Source organism: Prinia subflava, chromosome 6 (assembly GCF_021018805.1).
Source record: "Prinia subflava isolate CZ2003 ecotype Zambia chromosome 6, Cam_Psub_1.2, whole genome shotgun sequence".
In the NCBI taxonomy this organism is placed as follows: domain Eukaryota; kingdom Metazoa; phylum Chordata; class Aves; order Passeriformes; family Cisticolidae; genus Prinia; species Prinia subflava.
Window position 1 is genome coordinate 30,175,735 of NC_086252.1, and position 19,582 is coordinate 30,195,316.

The following is a 19,582-nucleotide window of genomic DNA, read 5'->3' on the forward strand; positions in this document are numbered from 1 at the left end:
TGAGCCCTCACTGTATGAGAGGAAGGATCACTGAATTTGATTCCCAGTCCTCTCTCATCTGTCTCTCCAAACCAGACAATCTCAGAGTGCTCAAGACACTTTATTTTGACTGTGATCAACCAGGTAACCTGGGTAACCACAGGCATAAGATGAGGAGGCTGGTGGGCAGATTTAACTTTTTTTCTCTTGAATATTTTGCTGCTTCTAAACTTGTACAGATTCAACGTGTCTACTTTTCCATTTTGGCAAAGTGTGACCATGTTTGTCTGGTATGAGAGGAGCTCCAGTGTTTGGAGCAGCCACTTCCAATGTGCAGCTGTGAAAGCTGACCTGTTCCTCTGGGTTGGTCACAGTATGGATTTTGTGAGAATATCAGAAATTCAAAATTACCATTTTTCCTTTCTTCAGGTACCTTTGTCTAATTGATTATTATGAATCTCAAATTAGTCAGATTAAAAAGGAGCTGAGGTAGGTCTCATTGATGCCTTGTAGTTCTACTGTTCAAAATTTTCTTAGCCCTTACTTTTCTTAAATTTTATAGTGGTAAATATTCTGTGCTCCAGGTATCACTAGCATGTAAGAAACAGCAAAGGGTTATAGTGATTGTGGAAATTTGGATATTTCCAGAGAATAACTGGCAGTCAGGCTAAGCAACTTCTCAGTCAGGAGACCTGGACAATTAGGAGGTTTGGGGTATTCAGATACTTAATCTGAAAGTCTTTCTTTCTTTCTTTCTTTTTTCTTTCCCTTTCCCTGTCTCTTTTGCCATGGTTCAGAGGCAGAATTACTGCATTAGCTGTGCTCAGTTGATTGAACTCCCAAAACTAAAAGTTTTCAGCTCCATCCCAGTGTCTGCATGGCACAAAGCAACAAACACATACCTGAGACATTCCTATAGCTTGAGATTACTATCAAGAAAACTGAAATGGGATTTGCTTGTACTGGAGTTTCTCTTGTGGATAAGTGCACTTCATTAGCATATGTAACAGCTTTCCCAGAAATGAGAGCATGGATCCTAGGGCACAATTTCTATCCTGTTTACTTTATATAGTTTATGGAAACATTATTATACATAACTGCTAACTAAACCAGCTTGAATTTTTGAGCTAATGGAACTGCAGTAAGCTGAGCCAATTTATTTTTCCCAATAGGCAATATAAAAAAGATGAAGAGGAGGTGCAGAGAGAAGTAAAAAACAAAGAAGAGTTCTTAAATCTAGATGCTACTCCTAATTACAAAGCACTGCTCACGGTATGGAACTGCCAAGAATAAATCAGTCCAGATCTCTCAATGGTAACCCTTCAAGAGCCACATAGAAACATAAACGTTTGATTTCTGTTCCTTGTTCTTGTCATGTCTTCTGAACTTATAATCTCTGTGGGCAGAGTTCCCTGTCCTTGTGCAAAGATTCAGCAAAATGTTTGGATTCTGCTGAGGATTGCATTGACCTCCTTGGTCCCAGTGCTCCACCTGGGGTCTGATGCACCAATCTCAATCCTCTGATTCCTCATCCATGCTGTTTTGCTGTCCAGACAATTGAGAATCCTTCTTAACATGTACATGTTTTAAAGTGTTGAAGCTTGTTCACTGTGAAATGAGTGCAATAAAATAAATAACCCAGTCTATGTCCCAGTCTTTCCAGAAACAACTTATTGAAACAAAAGCCAAGAGGGACCAGCTTTTGCTTGAAAATATAAATCTCAAGAAAGATTTGGAAATAAGGTGAGAAAGGATAAGTATCATCCTTTGTAAGGCCATTTCAGTAGACTTTACTTTACAAACCACCAGCAATTGGAAAAGTGAAGTGTGAAATCTGTGATCAAAGAAATGAGATGTGGCAGCAACAGCCACACTCTTCTCCCTACACTGTTAATAACAGCTGCTAATGGTTAGTTTGCTCTTTCTTGCTATTGTCATGTAGAAATGTGGCAGAATTTCATTTCCAGAATGATGTTTAGGCAATGGCAAAGTTTTGTTACTGTTTTGCTTGAACAAATTTTGTACTTCCAAATACCAATACCTTCCAATGCAAGACATGTAACATGGTACTTTTTCTTTCTAGCAGGCCAACTGCACAGGAATTAAAATTTTACAAACACCAAGTGAGGAAACTACAGAAAGCTTTAAAGAAAACTACCCAGTAAGTATATTCTTCCAGGGACTTTCATGAAACGTCTGGTCTTCTAAAGGCAAAGTTACTTTGCAACCTGTAATGTAGAGAGTAGCTTATAGAGCACGTGCCTTATCAGCATTTTTGGAGCCTGGTTATGGGCAGCAAGTGCTGCTGGACCTCTAAAGCCCTCTGTATTTCTGAAATGATGGCAGGGTCTCCAAATGGGGGCACAGCAGTGTGGGGCTTTGTTTCATTTTTTCTTTCTGGTTTTGATTTGAGTTCTTTTGCTGACAATATGTACAGGGCCATATATGGTGTTTGCTGCTTCCATAAGCTGTAAAGGAAGCTACTGGTTGCATTATGGGTTATGAATGTGGAAGTGTGAGTTGGCAAAATGTTGCAGCTACTGAAGTTATGTCCATATTATTCTTAGAAATTGATTGGTTTTCTTCTGAAATATTGCTAAGAAAATACATGGAAGATACAAAAGATCCAGTACTAACAAAGTGTTTTTATCTGTAATTTCACTTAGTTGTTAATCTATAGTGAATGCTAAATATTCTATAGCCTGAAAAAGACATCACTTAAACTTTAAAATAAATATACAGATTGTGTATATTTAAATGGTCTATTCTCTCATGCAGTAGGTATGATTTAGATGAAGAGAAGTAGTGAGCTCTGTATAATAAGCCAGGAAAGATGTTCCAGCAGAAGCAGATAACAACTGAGCTTGGAATTTGAACCTTTAGAGTAAAATTCTGGATTTTAAATCTTCAGCCATAGTAGAACTCTGGCAACAGAAACACTGGTGGTGTCCCTTCTAAATCAGCAAGCAGTCTGGCATAGCCTCAGCCTGGAGACTTGTGATAAATTAATGATATTCTCATTAGGTATTGTCAGTCTGTGCGGCCTGGGTCTGATGGAATTCTGTTGACCAGCATCATAACAAAGATATTTACTTTGTATGTTTAAGTGCTACACACCTGGTTGTTCCATCAAGTTAAAAGGTAGCATCTCCTGCTAGGGCTGCTTGTGTGACACCCTGTGTGTATTTTTGTGCAGATTTTCAGAGAGCAGGACTGCAGAAAAAAGAGAAGAAAAGAAAGACTCTGGGAGAGTTGGTGGAGTGGATCAGCTGCAGGCAGCTTGCCAGCAACACTTGCAGGTACCCAAATTGTATCTGCTCTGAGTGTTTTTAGCACTGTTACAATGAAACATTAGACCTGTTCTGTTTAGCTGTGTCAACTGGAGTGTGCTGGTTTGAGGCTAAGAGTGCCTGTCAAATCCTCTATGCAAGATGAGTCATGTTCTGGATTTGGCTCTCAGTGTAGGCTGGTTCTTGTTCTGTCTCAGTGTAAACTACCTGAAAACACAGCAAGGAAGCAGACACTAGGCTGCTAAATATGATTTAGCTGAAGTCTGTTCAGGACAGGGGATTTGTTCAAGATCTTTGGCAGTAGTGGATTGTATTTTTCTTGTAATTAAAAAGCCTAAATATAATATAACTCAGCAAACTGTAAACTATAGAAGTTATAGTGCCTCAAGTAGATAAAAGTTAACTATCTCTCAAAGGGAAATATATACTTGCATCTCTTTTACATATCTTTTAGCTAGTATGTGTTGTAATTTTTGAGTCTATTTCATGTTGAATGCATGTGCAAAATTTGTCAATAGAAATACTGGAGGTATTTATGACTTAATTTTAGGCAATCATGACTGCTAGAGAGGGATTTTATTACAAAACATCATACGTATTTGAGCAATAACATTTGTTATTTGTTGTTGAAGGTTTTGTCCCGTATTGATTCTATTTTGCGAAGCCCAAGAGCTCCTCCATTAATATTCCGGCCCAGCAAAGGGCCAATGCAAAATTCCATTAAAGAGAATGGACAGGGGTGTGGATTTGAGCACCTTCCCCTCACTATAGAGACGTGGGCAGATCAGCTCATAGCCCTAAAGGTAACAGCATGTTGTTGTACTCTGTTTCTTGGCCTTCCTTTCATCTGCTCTCCACTCCTCCATCCCTCCCTCTGTGTAGTTGTGGAGGCTTTTGTGTGTAGCTTTTGTTACTGCCTGATTTGCTGTTAAATTTTACAAATAATCTGCTGTCTGTGTGAAATACGTACCAGAGATAGTTCTCTTTGTAAATCTTTTATTTCATTTTATTAACTGTCTGAGTCCCTGAGAAGAAAATTAAGCTTTAGAGTCTGGACTTCGTTTGATCCAAATACAAGTGAAATAGTTTTGTTTAAAGCCAAACTCTTTGTCACCAATACTTCCTATTTCACTGAAACTGTAATACATAGCAAATATAATATTTTTTACTCTGTTCTTTTCAAATCAAAGAATTTCAGCAACACACTGTCCTTAAATTCATGAAAATGAAAACTTTAACCTATCCAGTGCTGGAGTGTTACTGCATATGAAAAACAGAAAAACGCCTGTTTCTATAATAAAAACCACTTTAATCAGTTTCTAAAATAAATTGTCTCCCCTCCCTTCTTTTAAAAGGATTTGCACAAATCCTTGAGAAAACTGTCTCTGGAATTACTGCCTTGGAACACCAAAGATCCACATGATAACAGAGACTCCATACGAGTTGAAGATCTCCAGCAGATAGTAGATGCAATTTTGGAAGAATTAGAGCATAAGGAAAAGGTAATTTTCACCAGAGGTTTATAATCACCAGTTACTGTGGAATTCTTAAATGCATTTTTCACACAGTGATTAGATTGGTGCATTTGAAAGCCTTTCAGCGTTTAATAAATACCTGTTTGAAGACATTCAATAGTCAAAGGTTGTTTTAATGTAATTGATAAATTCACCCTGGGGAAGACTGCCTTAATCAAAGGCACTTGACCAGCAGTGAATTTGCATTGCCCTGTAGTCTCAGGAATTATCCTGTTCTGTCTCTCAGGGCTGAGAATACATAAATGCTTCTCTCAGCAACAGAGAAGAAAGCTTTCAAAACAGTATTTTGAATTTGGTGTATGTTTGTGCCTGAAAGCTATTGAAACTCTGTCTTCAGATTTAAAAATACTTGAAATGCTGAGATTTCATAAGGGAAGTTACAGCTGTTCTTCAGACTGGTTTTGAGAATGTTTCACAGCTAAAAGCACCCTTGCCTTGTAAAGCAGTACCATTGATGGGTTCTTCCTGCTTGCTCCAGAACTGCCAGACACAGTCCTTGCAAACCCTCTCTGGCATCGTCTCCCACTTCCAGAAGTTGTTTGATGTGAATTCTCTGAGTGGTGTTTATCCACGGATGAATGAGGTTTACACAAAGCTGGGGGAAATGACCAATGCCATGAAGAATCTCCATGAGCTCCTGGAAGTAGGTAAAGATTTGCAACCTGCTGCTTGTTCACACCAGTCCAAAGAAATGAGATAGGTAAAAAGCTGACCTCCTTCGTAGAAAATAATGTTGAGCTATTGAGAAATGAATTAACTTGGCATTTTATTCACTGGGAAGATAAAAATACATTCCCATCAATTTACAGTTAAAATAGCAAGTTCCCATTATTTGTAAGCCTTTAGCAGCTGCTGAGGAATAACAGGGAGACAGAAGAAGGGAGTAACAGGGGAAATAGAATTTTTATTTTTTCAACAAAGCTTTTTCTTCAGTGAGCTGACTTCATAATTGTTGTTCATTCTCCACTTGAAAGATAACAAGTTTAAGGAAGAAAATAACTCAGCCTTGGCTGTAGATTTCTCCTCAGTAATTGTTTCAAGTGTAATTGGGTTCAGTCCTCTTATGCTGCTAAACTTAAAAACCAAAACAAGTTGTTGAATGTCAAAACCTGTCAGTACTCAGGGATGTAGTTGGTTATTTCCCCTCTGGTGGGAACTTCTGTAGAGCAGCAGCTGCTGCTGCTCCTGTGTTAAAAGGCTGGGCTGGGCTGGAGGATGTCCAGCCCCAGAGCAGGGCTCCTGGGCTGCTGAGCCTCATTCCAGGAGGGAAGCAGTGTTCCTGCTGAGGGCCAGCATGGGGGATGAGGAAACCTCACCTCCCACTAATAACTGCAGCTCAGAAGATGCCTTGTCCAAGCCTCATTCTTCTGAAATTGAGGGAGCAAAGGACAAGGAGGCTGCTACCTTCAGTGACAGCACTGCAGACAGGTTTATATTAGTACCAAAACAAGTTAAACAAGGTGTTAACAAAACGTTTGTTAAGCAGGTTCCTTATTGGCTTAGTCCCTATAGTGTGTCTGCTGTGTCACAAGGACCTAATGAATAACCCCTTCTCTATATATAATTACAGTTGGCTGATTTCCACTGACATTGTAAGGGTGCACTTTAGTACACACTCTGCTGGGAATACACAGCTCTGCCAAAAATTTTTTAGCCACTAAAGGATTAGTGAGAGAATCCCCATTCCTAGCTAACATTTGTTTCTTTCGGACCACGGACACTGTGTTTTCTGTGAATGATGGAATGTGTATGCCTGGATCTATGAAAACCAAATAAAATCTGTGCACCTGCAAGAAATCAACTGTGTCTAAAATACTCCCCTGTTATTACTGTTACAAGAATCATGAGGTGTTTGTTTTTCCACAGACAGTTCAGCTCCACCCACTGTGGTAGTGGATACTGTTGGGAAACTGTGTGACATCATTAATAAGAACGTGACTGAGCAGGTACAGCAGCTTCTGGGCACCCAAGACATCCACAGGTATGTGGGGCTGTTCCATTGCTGACCATTCTTCAAACATCAAATGGAGTTGTTGAGAACTGGCAAAAACTTTCATTGTTTGTTACAAAGTCAGTGAGCTGTGACAGCACAGGTGTTAGTTACTGCTGTCCTGCTTGAAACAAATCTTGAGTCTTGTCAAAAGGAGTAAGCTGACAGAGGGGAAAATTGAGGCCAGAAGGTTCCAAAACACCCTCTGGTTTGCATGGATAATGTGATCAAACAAGCCTTAATGGGATATGTGTTTCATCAGGAGACAAATCCTGCACCTGGGTGGGGAGGAGAAAGTGATGCAAGTCTCAGACGTAATATTGAAGTGTTCTGCTTGCAGGGTTTGCCTCAAGCTGCTTACAAATACTTTAGAAACTGGACAAATCCAGTTATATGTTCAACAGATGACAGCCACATCTAGGTGGTAGCAGACCCTAAGAGCTTGCGTTTGGCATGTGCTTTACAGACAGACTAAAAAGGGAGCAAGCAGCCAGTCTGACACATGCTGAGTTAACAATACTCACTCCCTCAGCCTTTCTGCACTCATTTCTCAGTTTTAACTGGAGAACATCTGCTTACAAAGCATTTCTTGCTCCACTTCCAAGGCAGTTATAGCAGCCACCCCCAGGCAGTATATTTAGCATACACAGACAAATGTTCCAGGCCCTAGACTACCTGGTGCCATTTGAGGGGGAAAGGAAGGATGTGTATATAACATTAGTAGTGAAATCAGACATCCTTGTGACAGCACCCTTGGTGGCTGCAGGGTTCAGAACTGGAGAACAGAACATTGGTGTCCATGGTTTTATATACTAAGTAGCAGTATTTCCACAAAGCCATGGCACAGAACAACAGAATGGCCAAAGGGATGAACTTGCCATGTGCTTGCACCTCTTACCTGATAGTCTCACTGTCCATTCCAGTATCATCAATAAGCTGGAAGAACACGAGTGCTTCTTTCCACCCTTTCAAGCTCTCATTCAAGATTTGCTGTGTCTTCTAGGTGAGTAGGATTTGCAACAGTAATTGTCTTCACGCCAACACTTTCTCACAGAACTCCAAACAGTTAACAAGTGTTTTGTTTACTCCTGCTGTGCTAAAACAGGAGGAGGATATAAGGAAAGGTGCTGGCTCTTGCCTCACTCTCCTGCTTTCCACCTTTCCTCAGGAAGTGACCAAAACACTTTATTTTCATTGAACATGAAGCTGTATTTACTTAAGCATATTACTTATAAACTCAATTTAATTTTTTTTTCTGAAAGCATTAAAATGTCTGAGGAGTTTATTTAATTCACCAGCTGTTTAAGTTAAAATTTTGCTTGAACTCAAAGGTATTCTGGGTTCATAAACCTTGCCCTTTTGCTTTCCATTCTGTTGCAGAGATCAGTAACGTGGATGATATTTTACCTGCAGTGCAAAACCTGAAATGGGAAGCTGGGTATGGGTGACTCTCCTCTTCCTGAGCAAGATTTCTCTTACCTGTGAATGTACCTGTTGGTGCACATGACATTGCAGCTACCTCCAAGGACTGTTATCCTAAGCAAGAATTCCAGATTTTTTAACATAAATAAAAGTTGCTGCATTTTTAAATTTTTTTTTTTTTAATTCTTGGTCAATTTAAGAAAAACTTTAACTGCTATCAACTGGTCTACTCAATCCCAGAGAGAGAACCAATATGGTCTGTATCAGTCCAGGAAACTGAACCCAGCACAACACCAGTCAAACTCCAACCACTGAGCATTTTTGGTGTTGCTGACACAGTAAGTATGAGGTAAAGATGCCCTTATTGCCATAGCCATCACACTTACACAAATGCTCAGTCTTGGTTTTCTGAGAACCTTTTTTAAAATGTTGTTCACATTTCCAGATCACTTTGAGATGGGAACACATTGTTACTCAGCAAGTATTCTCTCTGATTACAGACTGAAGCAGACTGGATTAATGTAATCTAGGCCAAAAATACTTGAAATTTGCTTCAGGTGATGGTTTGAAGTTACCATCATTGTGTTTCAGAAGTCTGTTTTAGAAAGGAATAGATCAAGTCTTCTATGCAAGACAATTAGAAGTTTATTGTACAGAAACAAGTACACCAAGCTTCCAAAAATATTTTGCCTCAATATTATTAAAGCTTAGTTTACAAAACTTTGCTGTTCCTCAGACAGAATCTGGGTTTACAAGATTTTGAAATGCACTGTAACAAAGGACAAAACCAGTTAAGGCGTCACAAACTAAAACCTTAATGACATCTTGGTCAAGTCATCTTCCTGCTTTTGGAAGCTCATTATTTACATACCTGCAGCCACAGTCTGCTAAGGTACTTCTGAACAGTGGACTGCTAACTTCTTTGTTTTTCAAAAAAAAAAAAAGCTATTAAAGATTTTCTCTTTTACCAGGTTCTGTAGCCCTACAGCTGAAAAATACTGTTTGAAAATATATTCTTTTAAAAGTACACCACTTCCATGTCAGAACAACAGGAACAAGCTCCTAGGGCCATCAGACTGCCAAGGAAAGTAATGACACTTGGCTGACAGTCTAAAATCTCCCCAGGTACAACCCTTCTTTAAGAGAGCTTTCACACTTAGAGGTCCTTTGAGAGGGGGTTTGCCAGAAATAGCAAAAATAAAGGACTTATTCTTTAAGGACAAATTATTCCCTGTGGGGGAAAATATGTTTAACTTCAGTGAGAACTAATCCCTGAACAGGATCATTACATTTGCATGTCCTGAGCTGGAGCCTGCTTCAAATTTGCAATGACTGTGCAAAACATGTTAATTACAAGAAATATGTACATTCACATAAAGGTGAAAAATTAGTAACTTCTGTACATGAGAAGAAATCAGATTTTCCTGCGTCTGCTCCTTGTCAGCTCATACCTGCAAGACAGACACAATATGTAATTACAGTAGTTGAAAACTTTCTTAAAAGTTTTAACTGGCACAGTAGAGAGAACTTGGGCTGCTCTATTGCTTGTGCTTCACAGGCAGCACAGCAAAAGAGGCTCCAGAGAGGGACTGAAACTTCAGCTCTTCACCAGGAACTTTGGGTGCATCCTTTTTTCCCCTTCCCATAATTGCCTGGAGACACACACACACAAGCTGGCCAGGGAAATGTGGTTTTCCTGTTGGAATATTGGCTCTCTGCCTGTGCAGATGGCAATCTCCTGGACTACCCTCACTACATTCCTTGGGCTCCCCTGAAGGAGAAAGAAGGAAGAGCTCCTGCCATTAACTAAAGACACAGAAGTAAAAAAAACACCCAAGCCTGGTTTTCTGTTCTGCCTCAGACCAGGAACATACAAACCTCAGAACCACAATGAACGTATAAGCAAAACTGTAAGTGGGTCATTATAATAGTTTCTATAAATGCTTTGTAATTAAAGTTTTATCGTACATCTATATTGCTGATCAGAATATTTAGTTAAGATCTTTATTCAAGTTAAAATTTGTTGCAAGGTCACTTTAATAAACAAAATTCTTTTACTTAGGTGCCCCTGTGGCTTTTATGGCAACTTAAAATATGCTGAAGACTGTAATTGACACAGGCATCTCATTAAAGCTGTCTCACAGGGCAGGCACTGCACAGCCAATGGATTAACACACAATTTAGATAGAGCTACCAGATTAGCTCAAGCTATCCTGCCTTTGCAGGTCAAATTCTCTCCTGGCTCACCCAAACACAGCACAGTTACCAGCACTCACTCCCACAGCAGTCATGCAAAGCAATGGGCAGGGTTTGCAAGTAGGGAGATGAGCACTTACCATTGTGCAAAACCTTTTATTAAATCCTCCTGGGACAAGTCAATGCGCACCTTTAAAAAGCAAATTTTATTTGTTTGTAGGTTATTCAGCATATAGATTGATTAGCTAAGCTACCACTCCTCCCAAGTCAGACCCACTTTCCAGCTGTGGGGCTGCAGCTCAGGCTTGAGGAAAAATGGAGCTTCCCACATTCTGGTGCAGGCATGAACCAGCTCAGTTTCCTATAGAACTACTTGGAAATTTATCTGTCACCAAAGAAGCAATTGCAGTTTACTTTTCACAGAATCAAAGTTGTTCACAGAAAGCTCAAAGCACTGTTGGCAAATTGTGGGGTTTAGTCCCACACCTTTCTCTGCTCCGTGTTTGCACTCTTGGAGCCGTTCCCCACATGGGCAGCACGAGGGCCCAGGAACCAGGGCTTACTTCAGCAGCTCCACATGGATACAGCCTCATTTCAGATGAAAATCTGGCACAAAAAGTTGTTTCCAGATTGCCAGTCCTATTACTGAGAATCAGTTACTCGAGCCACATTTCAGGATGTCAGGAATAGCCCAGTGTTTTCAGCTCTGTTATATCTGCAGTGGAGATTTTTTTAAACTTACTTTCCCCAGCTCCTTCCTCTCCTGTGAAATGAATGGCCTGCTGTTCTTCACTGCAATGTCCAGTGTCCTTTTCTTGACATTTTCCAAAGATTCGAAAAATTCAAACCTTGAATTAAAGTTTAAAAAGAAGAGACTTAAGGCAAAAAGCAAATCCTGTGAGCAGCAGGGGCAGAATATAGTGACAGAGTACAGCATCAATGGCCAGGACTTTAACAGGGAAGGAACATACAGAAAAGGTAATTTTGAAGTGAGGTTTTATTCATATTGCAGGAAACTCTTCCAGGCCTCATGACAGATGACAACACTCTGTTCAGACTATCCACCGTGCCAGTGGGAAGGAGGAAAACATGCATCCATGATGAAATGCCATTTAACATCATTTTCCCCCCTCCACGGAAGATCAGCTGTTTTCCATGCAATGTTCATTACTCAAGAGGAAACAGTCATGAGCCAACCCCCTAAGATCATCGAGCAGCCTTGCACCACACCAAGAATAGACAAAGGCCAAAACCTGTGGCAATTAAATTCTTAATGGCTCTGACTCAAGCCTCTGGCACACATGGCTAATGTCAAGTGAGTTTTGTCCATGCTAAATCACCCCAGTTCTGCTCACCTGAATAGCTTTTCCTCAAGTCAGAGCTGTGAAACAGGTAATGTGTTTTGGAACTAAGCATTATCCTGAATTGAGGATGTACAGGATATGTCAGTACTGAGGATGAGGAAAAGGATATGCTGTTCAGCTGCTGGGATGGCACTAAATCAGTGGAGTTACTTAAGAATAGACATAAGCAGAATCCTCAACTTTGTGTTTTGAGTGTTAAGAAGAATGTTTTAAAATCTTTTCTCCATTTCTGACTTACACAGAAAGGACACAACACAGGAAAAATATAAGCTACCCAGGATGGCACAATATTCACATATTTTTATATGTACCTTCCTCTAATGATGGGATTAAAACCACCTCTCAAAGCAGCTCTATTTCTTAGCATTACTGTGTTTGGGTTCATGCAAAACACATTTCATTTCAGTGGCAGAGCTGACACTGTCAGCAAAGAGGTGGGAGCATTTTACCCTGCTCCCACCAGGCCTCGATGACAACATTCAGCTGTGTGCCCAAAGAGTGCTCCAGTCCCAAAAGGCTCTGTACCTCTGCCTTGGATATTGCCTTGCATCTTGGAAAGATGTCAGAATAATCATCAGGCAAAGCAGTGTGAACAGAGCATAGGCTCTGGGAATATCTGAACGGGCAGAGGCAGGGAGTTAAACACCACAGGAGAATGTCAGTTTGCAAAGAAGGAAATGCAGCCTGGGGCAGGGAAGGGGCAGGGAAGAAGGTGCACCCTTCTTCTGGACGACTGACAACACCACAGGCAAGGCCAGCCCCGAATACTTGTAAATCACAGTCAAGTGCCATTTGTTTCAGAAAACCTGCAAATATTCGCAAGAGAGTCCTTAGGAGCTACAGCAGCACACCTTAGGGAGCCCTGTCATTACACAGAGATCATAACTATTCCAACCACAATCATAATTTACATTTTCTTACTTCTCATCGTATTGGGGGTTCAGAGTTTTTTTCTTAACAGAAGTCTTCTTCCTGCTTGTCCATCTTCGGTCTGGAAGCAGGTATATACGGACATATGGATCGACTCCACGATTGGAAGAGGGTACCAAGTTTCTGTTAAAAGAAATACAGACAAGCAAGGCAGGTTCTCCCATTGGGTGTTTTAATATCTTGGCTCTCTTGGAATCAGACCAACTCTTCACTGGCCAAAAACATTCATCTCACGAATTGGAACATAAGCAAATAAAACTTTAAGTTTGTTTAATTAAAATTTTTACTCCTGAGGGTGTGGCCACTTATTGTGGCTCCTAAATTAACAATTACATATTCAGTCATAGGCATCAATCCTTGTCACAAAGACTATCCCAACACCCCCAGACACACAGCAGTTGTCAGTGCTGCTCAGAGGAGATTTTGGGTGGATGACTGTTGAAGTATCTCTGCTTCACTGAGCACAACTCACTGGGCTCTCTCCCTGACCTGCTGCTGGCACTGAGCAGAGCTGGGCACAGAGAGGCTGCCCAGTTGGAAGCTAGCCAGTGCTAAGGCATCTCCTGCTGCTTGTGGCTCTGCTCCAGCTTTGCTGGGTGACTGACACAGCTCAGAGAGCTCTGTGAGCCATCACAAGCATTACCTGCAGCCATTGACCAGCACCACGAGGCTCTGCCGGATGGAAGCGTAACGCACCGTCAGCTGGATCTCCCCCAGAGGCATCTCAGTCCCGCTGCAAGACATTGCACAGTCACGGCTTTTAAACACAGCCACTGAACAAGCAGACTAAAACCAGCTTTCAGGGCACCATCCTTCCTCCTGGCATCCTAAGGTTTGCTGTCTAGGAAGCAGCTGGATCACAGAGGTTCCACAGAAGCCCTGTCCTTGCCTTCTCTACAGGTACCCGACTTCAGTCCCACAACACAAATTGCCAGAACAGCCCCTACGTGGCCCACTGTGGATGGAGCAGCAAAATACAGATTAGTGTGTTACACATTCCCCCAGGAATGTCTGTATATGCAAAATGGGACCCTTTTCGTATTTCATTCTGCATGTAATTAAAGTGACTTAAAACCCAAAACATTGCTTAAAAAATGTTTAAAAATAGTTTATAAATTAAGCCTTGTTCAGAGCTAGAGAATTCACCAGTCACCAATTCACCAAATTGCAGCTGGAGCTGAGTTTAATGTTCAGGTTTCCAACTACTCTGATGCTCTCTTAAGTGAGATGGGCCTTTGTAACTTCTGTTGATTAAGGATTCCAGAAGCTCCATTCTGTGCTCCAGGAGAGACAAATCCTTCTCTCCATCCTGCCTGACAGAGCAGTTTGGGAAGGACACACACAAGCACACATATCCACAAAAACTGTGTTCACAGCATTATCAGTCTTAAAATATGTTGAATAAACACGTTCAGAGCTTTAAGAAGCCAGAGGTGCCTATCAAGCGTTTAAGTTTTTACAGAATTGAGATGTTCAGACTTCCAATATCCTGTTGCTAAATGAGTGCTGAGAAGCTCTTCAACAATATAAAGCCAACACATGCAGCACTCTTAGGAGAGCCATAGAGTGAATGCTTTCCCTTTACACCTGCTCTGACAGTGCCCTGTAATTTACTTCACTGTTGACTGGAATATTTGGATCAATTCTTTGTAAGGTGACTTGAGACCCAAGACTGCAAATGACTTAGCAGCCTTGAGTTCACCTCTATGCAACAGTAACACTTAAACTTTCCCAAGAGAAGAACAATTCAGCTGGAAGAACACCTACTTATGAATGTCCAGGTTGCTGCTGCTTAATTCAAAGCAGGAAGAAGGCAGGGACCCCAGTGAAGTGACACTGGGTGCCACCCTCATTTCCTGCAGGACAGGCAGGGTGGCCATGGCCACTGCTCCGCTGGGCAATGCTGATGGTGGGCCATGCTCTGGATTTTGCTTGCCCTCTGCTTCATCAAGGCCAGACACAGTTTCACTTGGTACAGGGGCTCCTGAACTGTCTTTAGTGTCCAGGTCTTCTCCACTGTCCTTTTTTGGCAGGGATTCAAGTGCTGCAGAGTCTTTGCTCATGGGAGGTACTTTCGAGACTTGTGGTGGAGAGGAAAACTTCTGCTGGTTTCCAGCTTTCTCTGTGACACGAACAGGACCTGGCTTTGAGTTATTGACACCAGCCTTGACTCTCTGTGGATCAGGTTCTTCAACTTTCAATGCCTAAAAATCACAAGGGAAGACAGTGAGTGCTGCTCCTGTAGCACTGGGGTGAATGCCAGCATTACCACCCAGGAGGAAATTTCACCACAAAACTCTAACAGTGGGAATCTTCCATTAGAGATGAAAGGGGCCCCTGGGACTCACTGTGGTGTTCTCTCATCTCATCCTACTGTGTTTGTACTCAGCAGTGTCTAAGCACTGATCCAGAGCACGGTGAGGAAACAACTCCTAAGCATCAGTGCTGATTTCCCCAGCTTAGATTTTCTCAGTCCAATTCTTTATTGTTGTGAGAAAATTTTCAGCCATGGCACTGCATTAAGTTTTAGGAAGCCCCAGGGATACCTCTCAACTCCACCATACATTCCTAATTTCACTTAAATACCTTATCACACTTCTACTTTCTACTCAACTGTGAGGCAAAGCTGCCTTTCTCCACACCCACCTTTCATCTCTTTTGCCTGGTTACAACTGGATGCTTCTGCAGGGGAAACCGGGTGAATAAGGGAAAGAACAACTTACCCGCAATACAAGTTTCATCTTAATGAAGCTGTCTGAGCTGGAATGGTCCAGCTGGAATCTCTGATCCAGAGTCATGTTTGGGTCCTTAAGTAAGTGGGAGAGACATATCACTGAAGTTCCCAAGGCACTATCCCTCTCCTTGTCTTTTATCTGGGGGATGGAAGAAAACAGAAGTTTTTATTAGCTGGCAAAATGGGAAGCTACCACTGGGAGCAGCAAAGCAAGAAGGTATTCCAGACAGAAACTAAAATTAGCTTATTGCTTCAGTTAGGTTACATCCAAATGGGTGATGCCATTATTTCAGGAGTGTGACAAGTTAGTACATTTGGAGTAAAAATCCCATCTCTAACTATGCAGAGAAAGAACTGCTTTAGCAGAAGAAACATGCCCTCCTGAGATTTACTTGATTTTCCTTGCTTGCTTTGGAGACAATGTCCTAAGCAGCTGAGATAGCAATTGATCTAAATTTCTACATGTTTTAGGTAAACACCTTTCAAGTTCAATTCCTTTCTGTATCCAAGTGACCAGGCACAGAACTGGCTGTGGCTGCAATGCTGCTAATGAGAGACAGGGTGGCCTTAATGAGCCAGAACACAGAGGTGGAGAGGTAGGGCTCTGGTTGAGAATCATGAAGGCTGCAATTTCTGACAGCAAAATATTGATGCTTTTACTACACACAAACCTGTATGAAACGTCCTTTGGACTTTGCAGCTAGAAATATCCCACATTTTGAACTAAGATACTGCACATTACATGATGCTAGAACAAAGGTAAATAGCAAAAAAGGTAGATACCACCACCACCTAATACAGAATTGTCTGTGCAACAGGTGCTTCTTCCACCTTTTAGCAGGAGGAACCCAGTATGTGACAATTCCACAGAGAAGCAACCAGCACTGAGCTCCACAGAAGAGTTTTCTTCCTACAGATGTGCAATTGGTCTTCAAAGGAAAGGCTTTTCTCTCACCTCAATGTGGAGTGACTGGGAATGAGCACTGTGAACAAAGAAGGTGAAAGCCTGGCCCCACGTGGGATCTTTGCTGAAATTGCAGGTCTGCAACAAGAACATACATTAGCTTAGCCTCTGAGAAGCAAAAAATCCATGACACTGATCACCAGAGAGGGCCATGGTGACCCTGAGTGATGCTACACCCCAGCTGTATGGAGAGAGTGGAAATTCCAGGTCAGAAGCATATGGAAGCAAAGTCTCTGGCAAAACCAGAACAAGTTCTTTGGGGCGTGGAAATGCCAAAGAACAAGTCTGGTGAGCTGCAGTTGGCCCCACCAGCGCTGCCTGGACCAGCAGCCTGCCTCACCTGCAGCAAGGCACCGCTCCCTCCCTCCCACCTTCCCACCCAGGGAGAGCCCGAGCGCTGCCTCCAGCCTGCAGCACTCTGAGCCAGTTCCCAAAGCTGCAGGGAGCTGACAGGGAAGGGCAGGAAAGCTGGAGGGGCAGTTTCAGGGGTGTAGTACTCTCATGGGAAGAGTAGGAGGGCACAGCTTCAGCACCATCCACTTCAAAGATGAAAGAGCATGGAAAGCACCCATGGAGACTGTGGGTGCTGTGTAAACCAGCTGTCCCTGCCAGGCCATGAGTGCTGCAGCAAGTGGAAAGGAGCAGGGAACGCCTGGAAGCCTGACCCAGCTTAGGAGAGGCAGGTGATGAGGCAGGGAAAGAGAAAGCCAGAAAAGGTAAAAATGCAAGCAAAACCCAATTTCTGGGTGGAGCAGGTGGAAGAAACAAAGGAAAATAGGTGCTAGTACTGTATGCTCATATGTAGCCAGCAGGATTCATTCCTATTTGCTGGGAGTCCAAAAGAACAACGGGCTCATCCAGCTGCAGGACAGTGAACACTACTGGGAGGGCAGAGCTCGGCTGTTGCTCATACTCATGAGGCAAAAGTAATTTTTAAATAATGAAAAATGAACTGAAAGTTAAGTGAAGGAGATGCAGATCCATCTTGTCTGGGTTAAAAACAAAACAAAACAAAACAAACAAAAAAAAAAAAACCAAAAAACCCACACAAAACCAAAACAGTAAAACTGTGATACACAGGAGCCAGGAAAGACTCTGAGAAATGAATAAAGGCCAGCTTGATGTAAATGACACCCTGTTCTGAGAAACCATGAGCTGGATTGGAGATTTATAGAACTAGAGTGTCTGGGCCAACATGAACTCTTGGACACAGGCACGGAACTACACATGTGTACAGCAGCTGATCAGACACTCTCCGTCACCACAACTCAGTGACACAGTGGCTCCACTCCCAGGCTCTGCAGCTGTCACCCCAGCTACTGCTCCTCACATCAGCTTCACAAGAAATCCTTCCCTTCCTAGGAGGTACTTGGAAACAGTCACCCATAAGATGAAAAGTATCCAATGAAAGCAGAAGAATTAAACAGCCTCACCTTACTCTTCTGAGTCTTGTTCCCAACTGTGAGCAGGACAAAGGAGGAAGGTTCTCGTTCCATCTTCTGTCATTTAATACAAGGAAGAAAGAAGAAGGCAGAAAAAAATTACAAAATTTATAGTTTTCAGGAAGCAATATCAAACCACTTGAAGTAAGCTGCTGGAAAACTGACAGTATTTTCTGGATGTGGGACATCTGAGGAGTGTAGCACACAGGAAAGCCTCCAGCTGTAACACAGCACAGTCTTACTCTCCACCATCAAGAGTACACATTTAAGCCAAAGTTTTATGTATTTAGGTTTCAACAGGTGAGCAGCTAAAAATTTGTCAGAAGCTGGGAGGAAACAGAGAAGAGAGCTGAAGGCTCAGTGGGAAATCTTGATCTTTCCTGTCTGAACCAGGACTCTCAGAACTGATTTCCAAGGCTCAGGACTTGCTCCAAAGCAGCTGGAAGTGGAGATTGGCATCTCTTTGGCATCAAATAACAATTCCTGTCTGGAAGAAACAATACTGAACCTCTGGAACCTCTTTGCACAAATGTTATAGAAGTTAAGGCTGAAGATCTGGTTTTGGCACAACACTACATACAAAGAGCACACAGTGCGGTCCAGAATTAAGGATTATTGAATGTGATGTGTATCACAGTGCTGGTAACTCATCTAAATTGTAAAGATGGTATTTAGGAGAGGAGCTGCTTGGAGAGAATGGGAAGCTTACTCCATAGCTCACAGCTGTACTTGTGAGTAGCCTGTTCAAGAAAGAAGGGAGAAAGACATTCTTCCCTATATTTGCCATTTACATCTCAGTAGCAAAATGCAGTATTTGGGGGGGAAAAGTAAACAGAAGCTATGAGAGAGAAGGTATGAAAGACAGAGGGGCCTCTGAATCCCTCTAAAGCCAAGCAGGGAGGAATCTGGTGGCCAGGTCTCCAGTGGACAGGAAAGTTACCACAAATGAGCATATTCCTCCCTGCTCAATGTCAAGCTGGAACAGCTCAGCAAGGGAAGAAAGAGTAGCAGCAGCAGAAAGGATATTATGAGTAAGTCTGATGTCTGGAGGCTCTCTTTTGCGTAAGAAAGACAAACAACCACACACACAATTAAATGTTTCCATATTGCATTCCCACTTTCACTGGGGTGACTTTCAGTCACTGTTTTGAACCCCTGCTCACTTAGATTCTGACAGTGGAGAGATTATTTCTTTTTAACCACTGCCAGTTTCAGTTCCTATGATACCACACAATCCAGAACATTGTTTTGCAAGCATGGGAGAAGAATATAAGTTTTACCTTGAGGTACTTGTTGTTTTTGATCTTCTTTGCTCCACATTCACCATTCGAATACTCAAAGTGGTTTTTCTGAGTTAGTGAAAGAGTATTTAAAACAATTAATTTGTTGTATTTAAAAAGAGGAGGTTAGGAGTCAAGGCTGCTGCATGGGGTTTGTACTTACAGGAAGGTTGAAGGCGCTGTCTAAGTAGACAATCAGAATTGCTGTAGACAAACCCTTCTTATCCTTAAAGGCAGGGAAAGATAAAACAAATCAAACACAAAGTAGTCATGATCATCCACCAAGGACAATGGAAAACACAGCAAAATTCCAAGGGCAGCTTCTGAAGGCTAAGCAGCTCTCTGCCTTTCTCTTAAAACTTGCAATTTAGAGAAGCCAAAGTCAGTACAGCAGACCAGTAAGATAATGTGTAACTCTCTTCAATTCACTGCCTTTAATGTTTGTCAATCTCTCAG

General features: G+C 42.0%; 2 protein-coding genes across 6 annotated transcripts in view; one reads left to right on the top strand and one right to left on the bottom strand.

Annotated features, from left to right (window-relative positions):
- The window catches only part of CEP70 (centrosomal protein 70), a 10,965-nt gene extending 2,581 nt beyond the window's left edge, over positions 1-8,384 (top strand). For 2 of the 4 annotated variants that reach the window (XM_063400919.1, XM_063400921.1), the window contains exons 6-16: positions 409-468; positions 1,152-1,251; positions 1,634-1,722; positions 2,063-2,140; positions 3,176-3,278; positions 3,902-4,072; positions 4,625-4,771; positions 5,283-5,451; positions 6,671-6,785; positions 7,718-7,797; positions 8,175-8,384. In XM_063400919.1, coding sequence (XP_063256989.1) covers positions 409-468; positions 1,152-1,251; positions 1,634-1,722; positions 2,063-2,140; positions 3,176-3,278; positions 3,902-4,072; positions 4,625-4,771; positions 5,283-5,451; positions 6,671-6,785; positions 7,718-7,797; positions 8,175-8,242 — 1,180 coding nt within the window. In that variant the 3' untranslated portion in view covers positions 8,243-8,384. The remainder of the gene's footprint in view (positions 1-408; positions 469-1,151; positions 1,252-1,633; positions 1,723-2,062; positions 2,141-3,175; positions 3,279-3,901; positions 4,073-4,624; positions 4,772-5,282; positions 5,452-6,670; positions 6,786-7,717; positions 7,798-8,174) is intronic. The other 2 variants (XM_063400920.1, XM_063400922.1) reach the window with 2 other exon arrangements.
- A 134-nt stretch (positions 8,385-8,518) lies between these two features.
- Positions 8,519-19,582, bottom strand: part of ESYT3 (extended synaptotagmin 3) — a 38,752-nt gene continuing 27,688 nt past the window's right edge. For both annotated transcript variants that reach the window (XM_063400915.1, XM_063400914.1), the window contains 11 exons: positions 19,290-19,352; positions 19,127-19,195; positions 17,838-17,903; positions 16,396-16,482; positions 15,430-15,579; positions 14,474-14,910; positions 13,350-13,439; positions 12,698-12,829; positions 11,155-11,260; positions 10,553-10,602; positions 8,519-9,667 (listed from right to left, as the gene is read on the bottom strand). In XM_063400915.1, the coding sequence (XP_063256985.1) occupies positions 9,631-9,667; positions 10,553-10,602; positions 11,155-11,260; positions 12,698-12,829; positions 13,350-13,439; positions 14,474-14,910; positions 15,430-15,579; positions 16,396-16,482; positions 17,838-17,903; positions 19,127-19,195; positions 19,290-19,352 (1,287 nt within the window). In that variant the 3' untranslated portion in view covers positions 8,519-9,630. The remainder of the gene's footprint in view (positions 9,668-10,552; positions 10,603-11,154; positions 11,261-12,697; positions 12,830-13,349; positions 13,440-14,473; positions 14,911-15,429; positions 15,580-16,395; positions 16,483-17,837; positions 17,904-19,126; positions 19,196-19,289; positions 19,353-19,582) is intronic.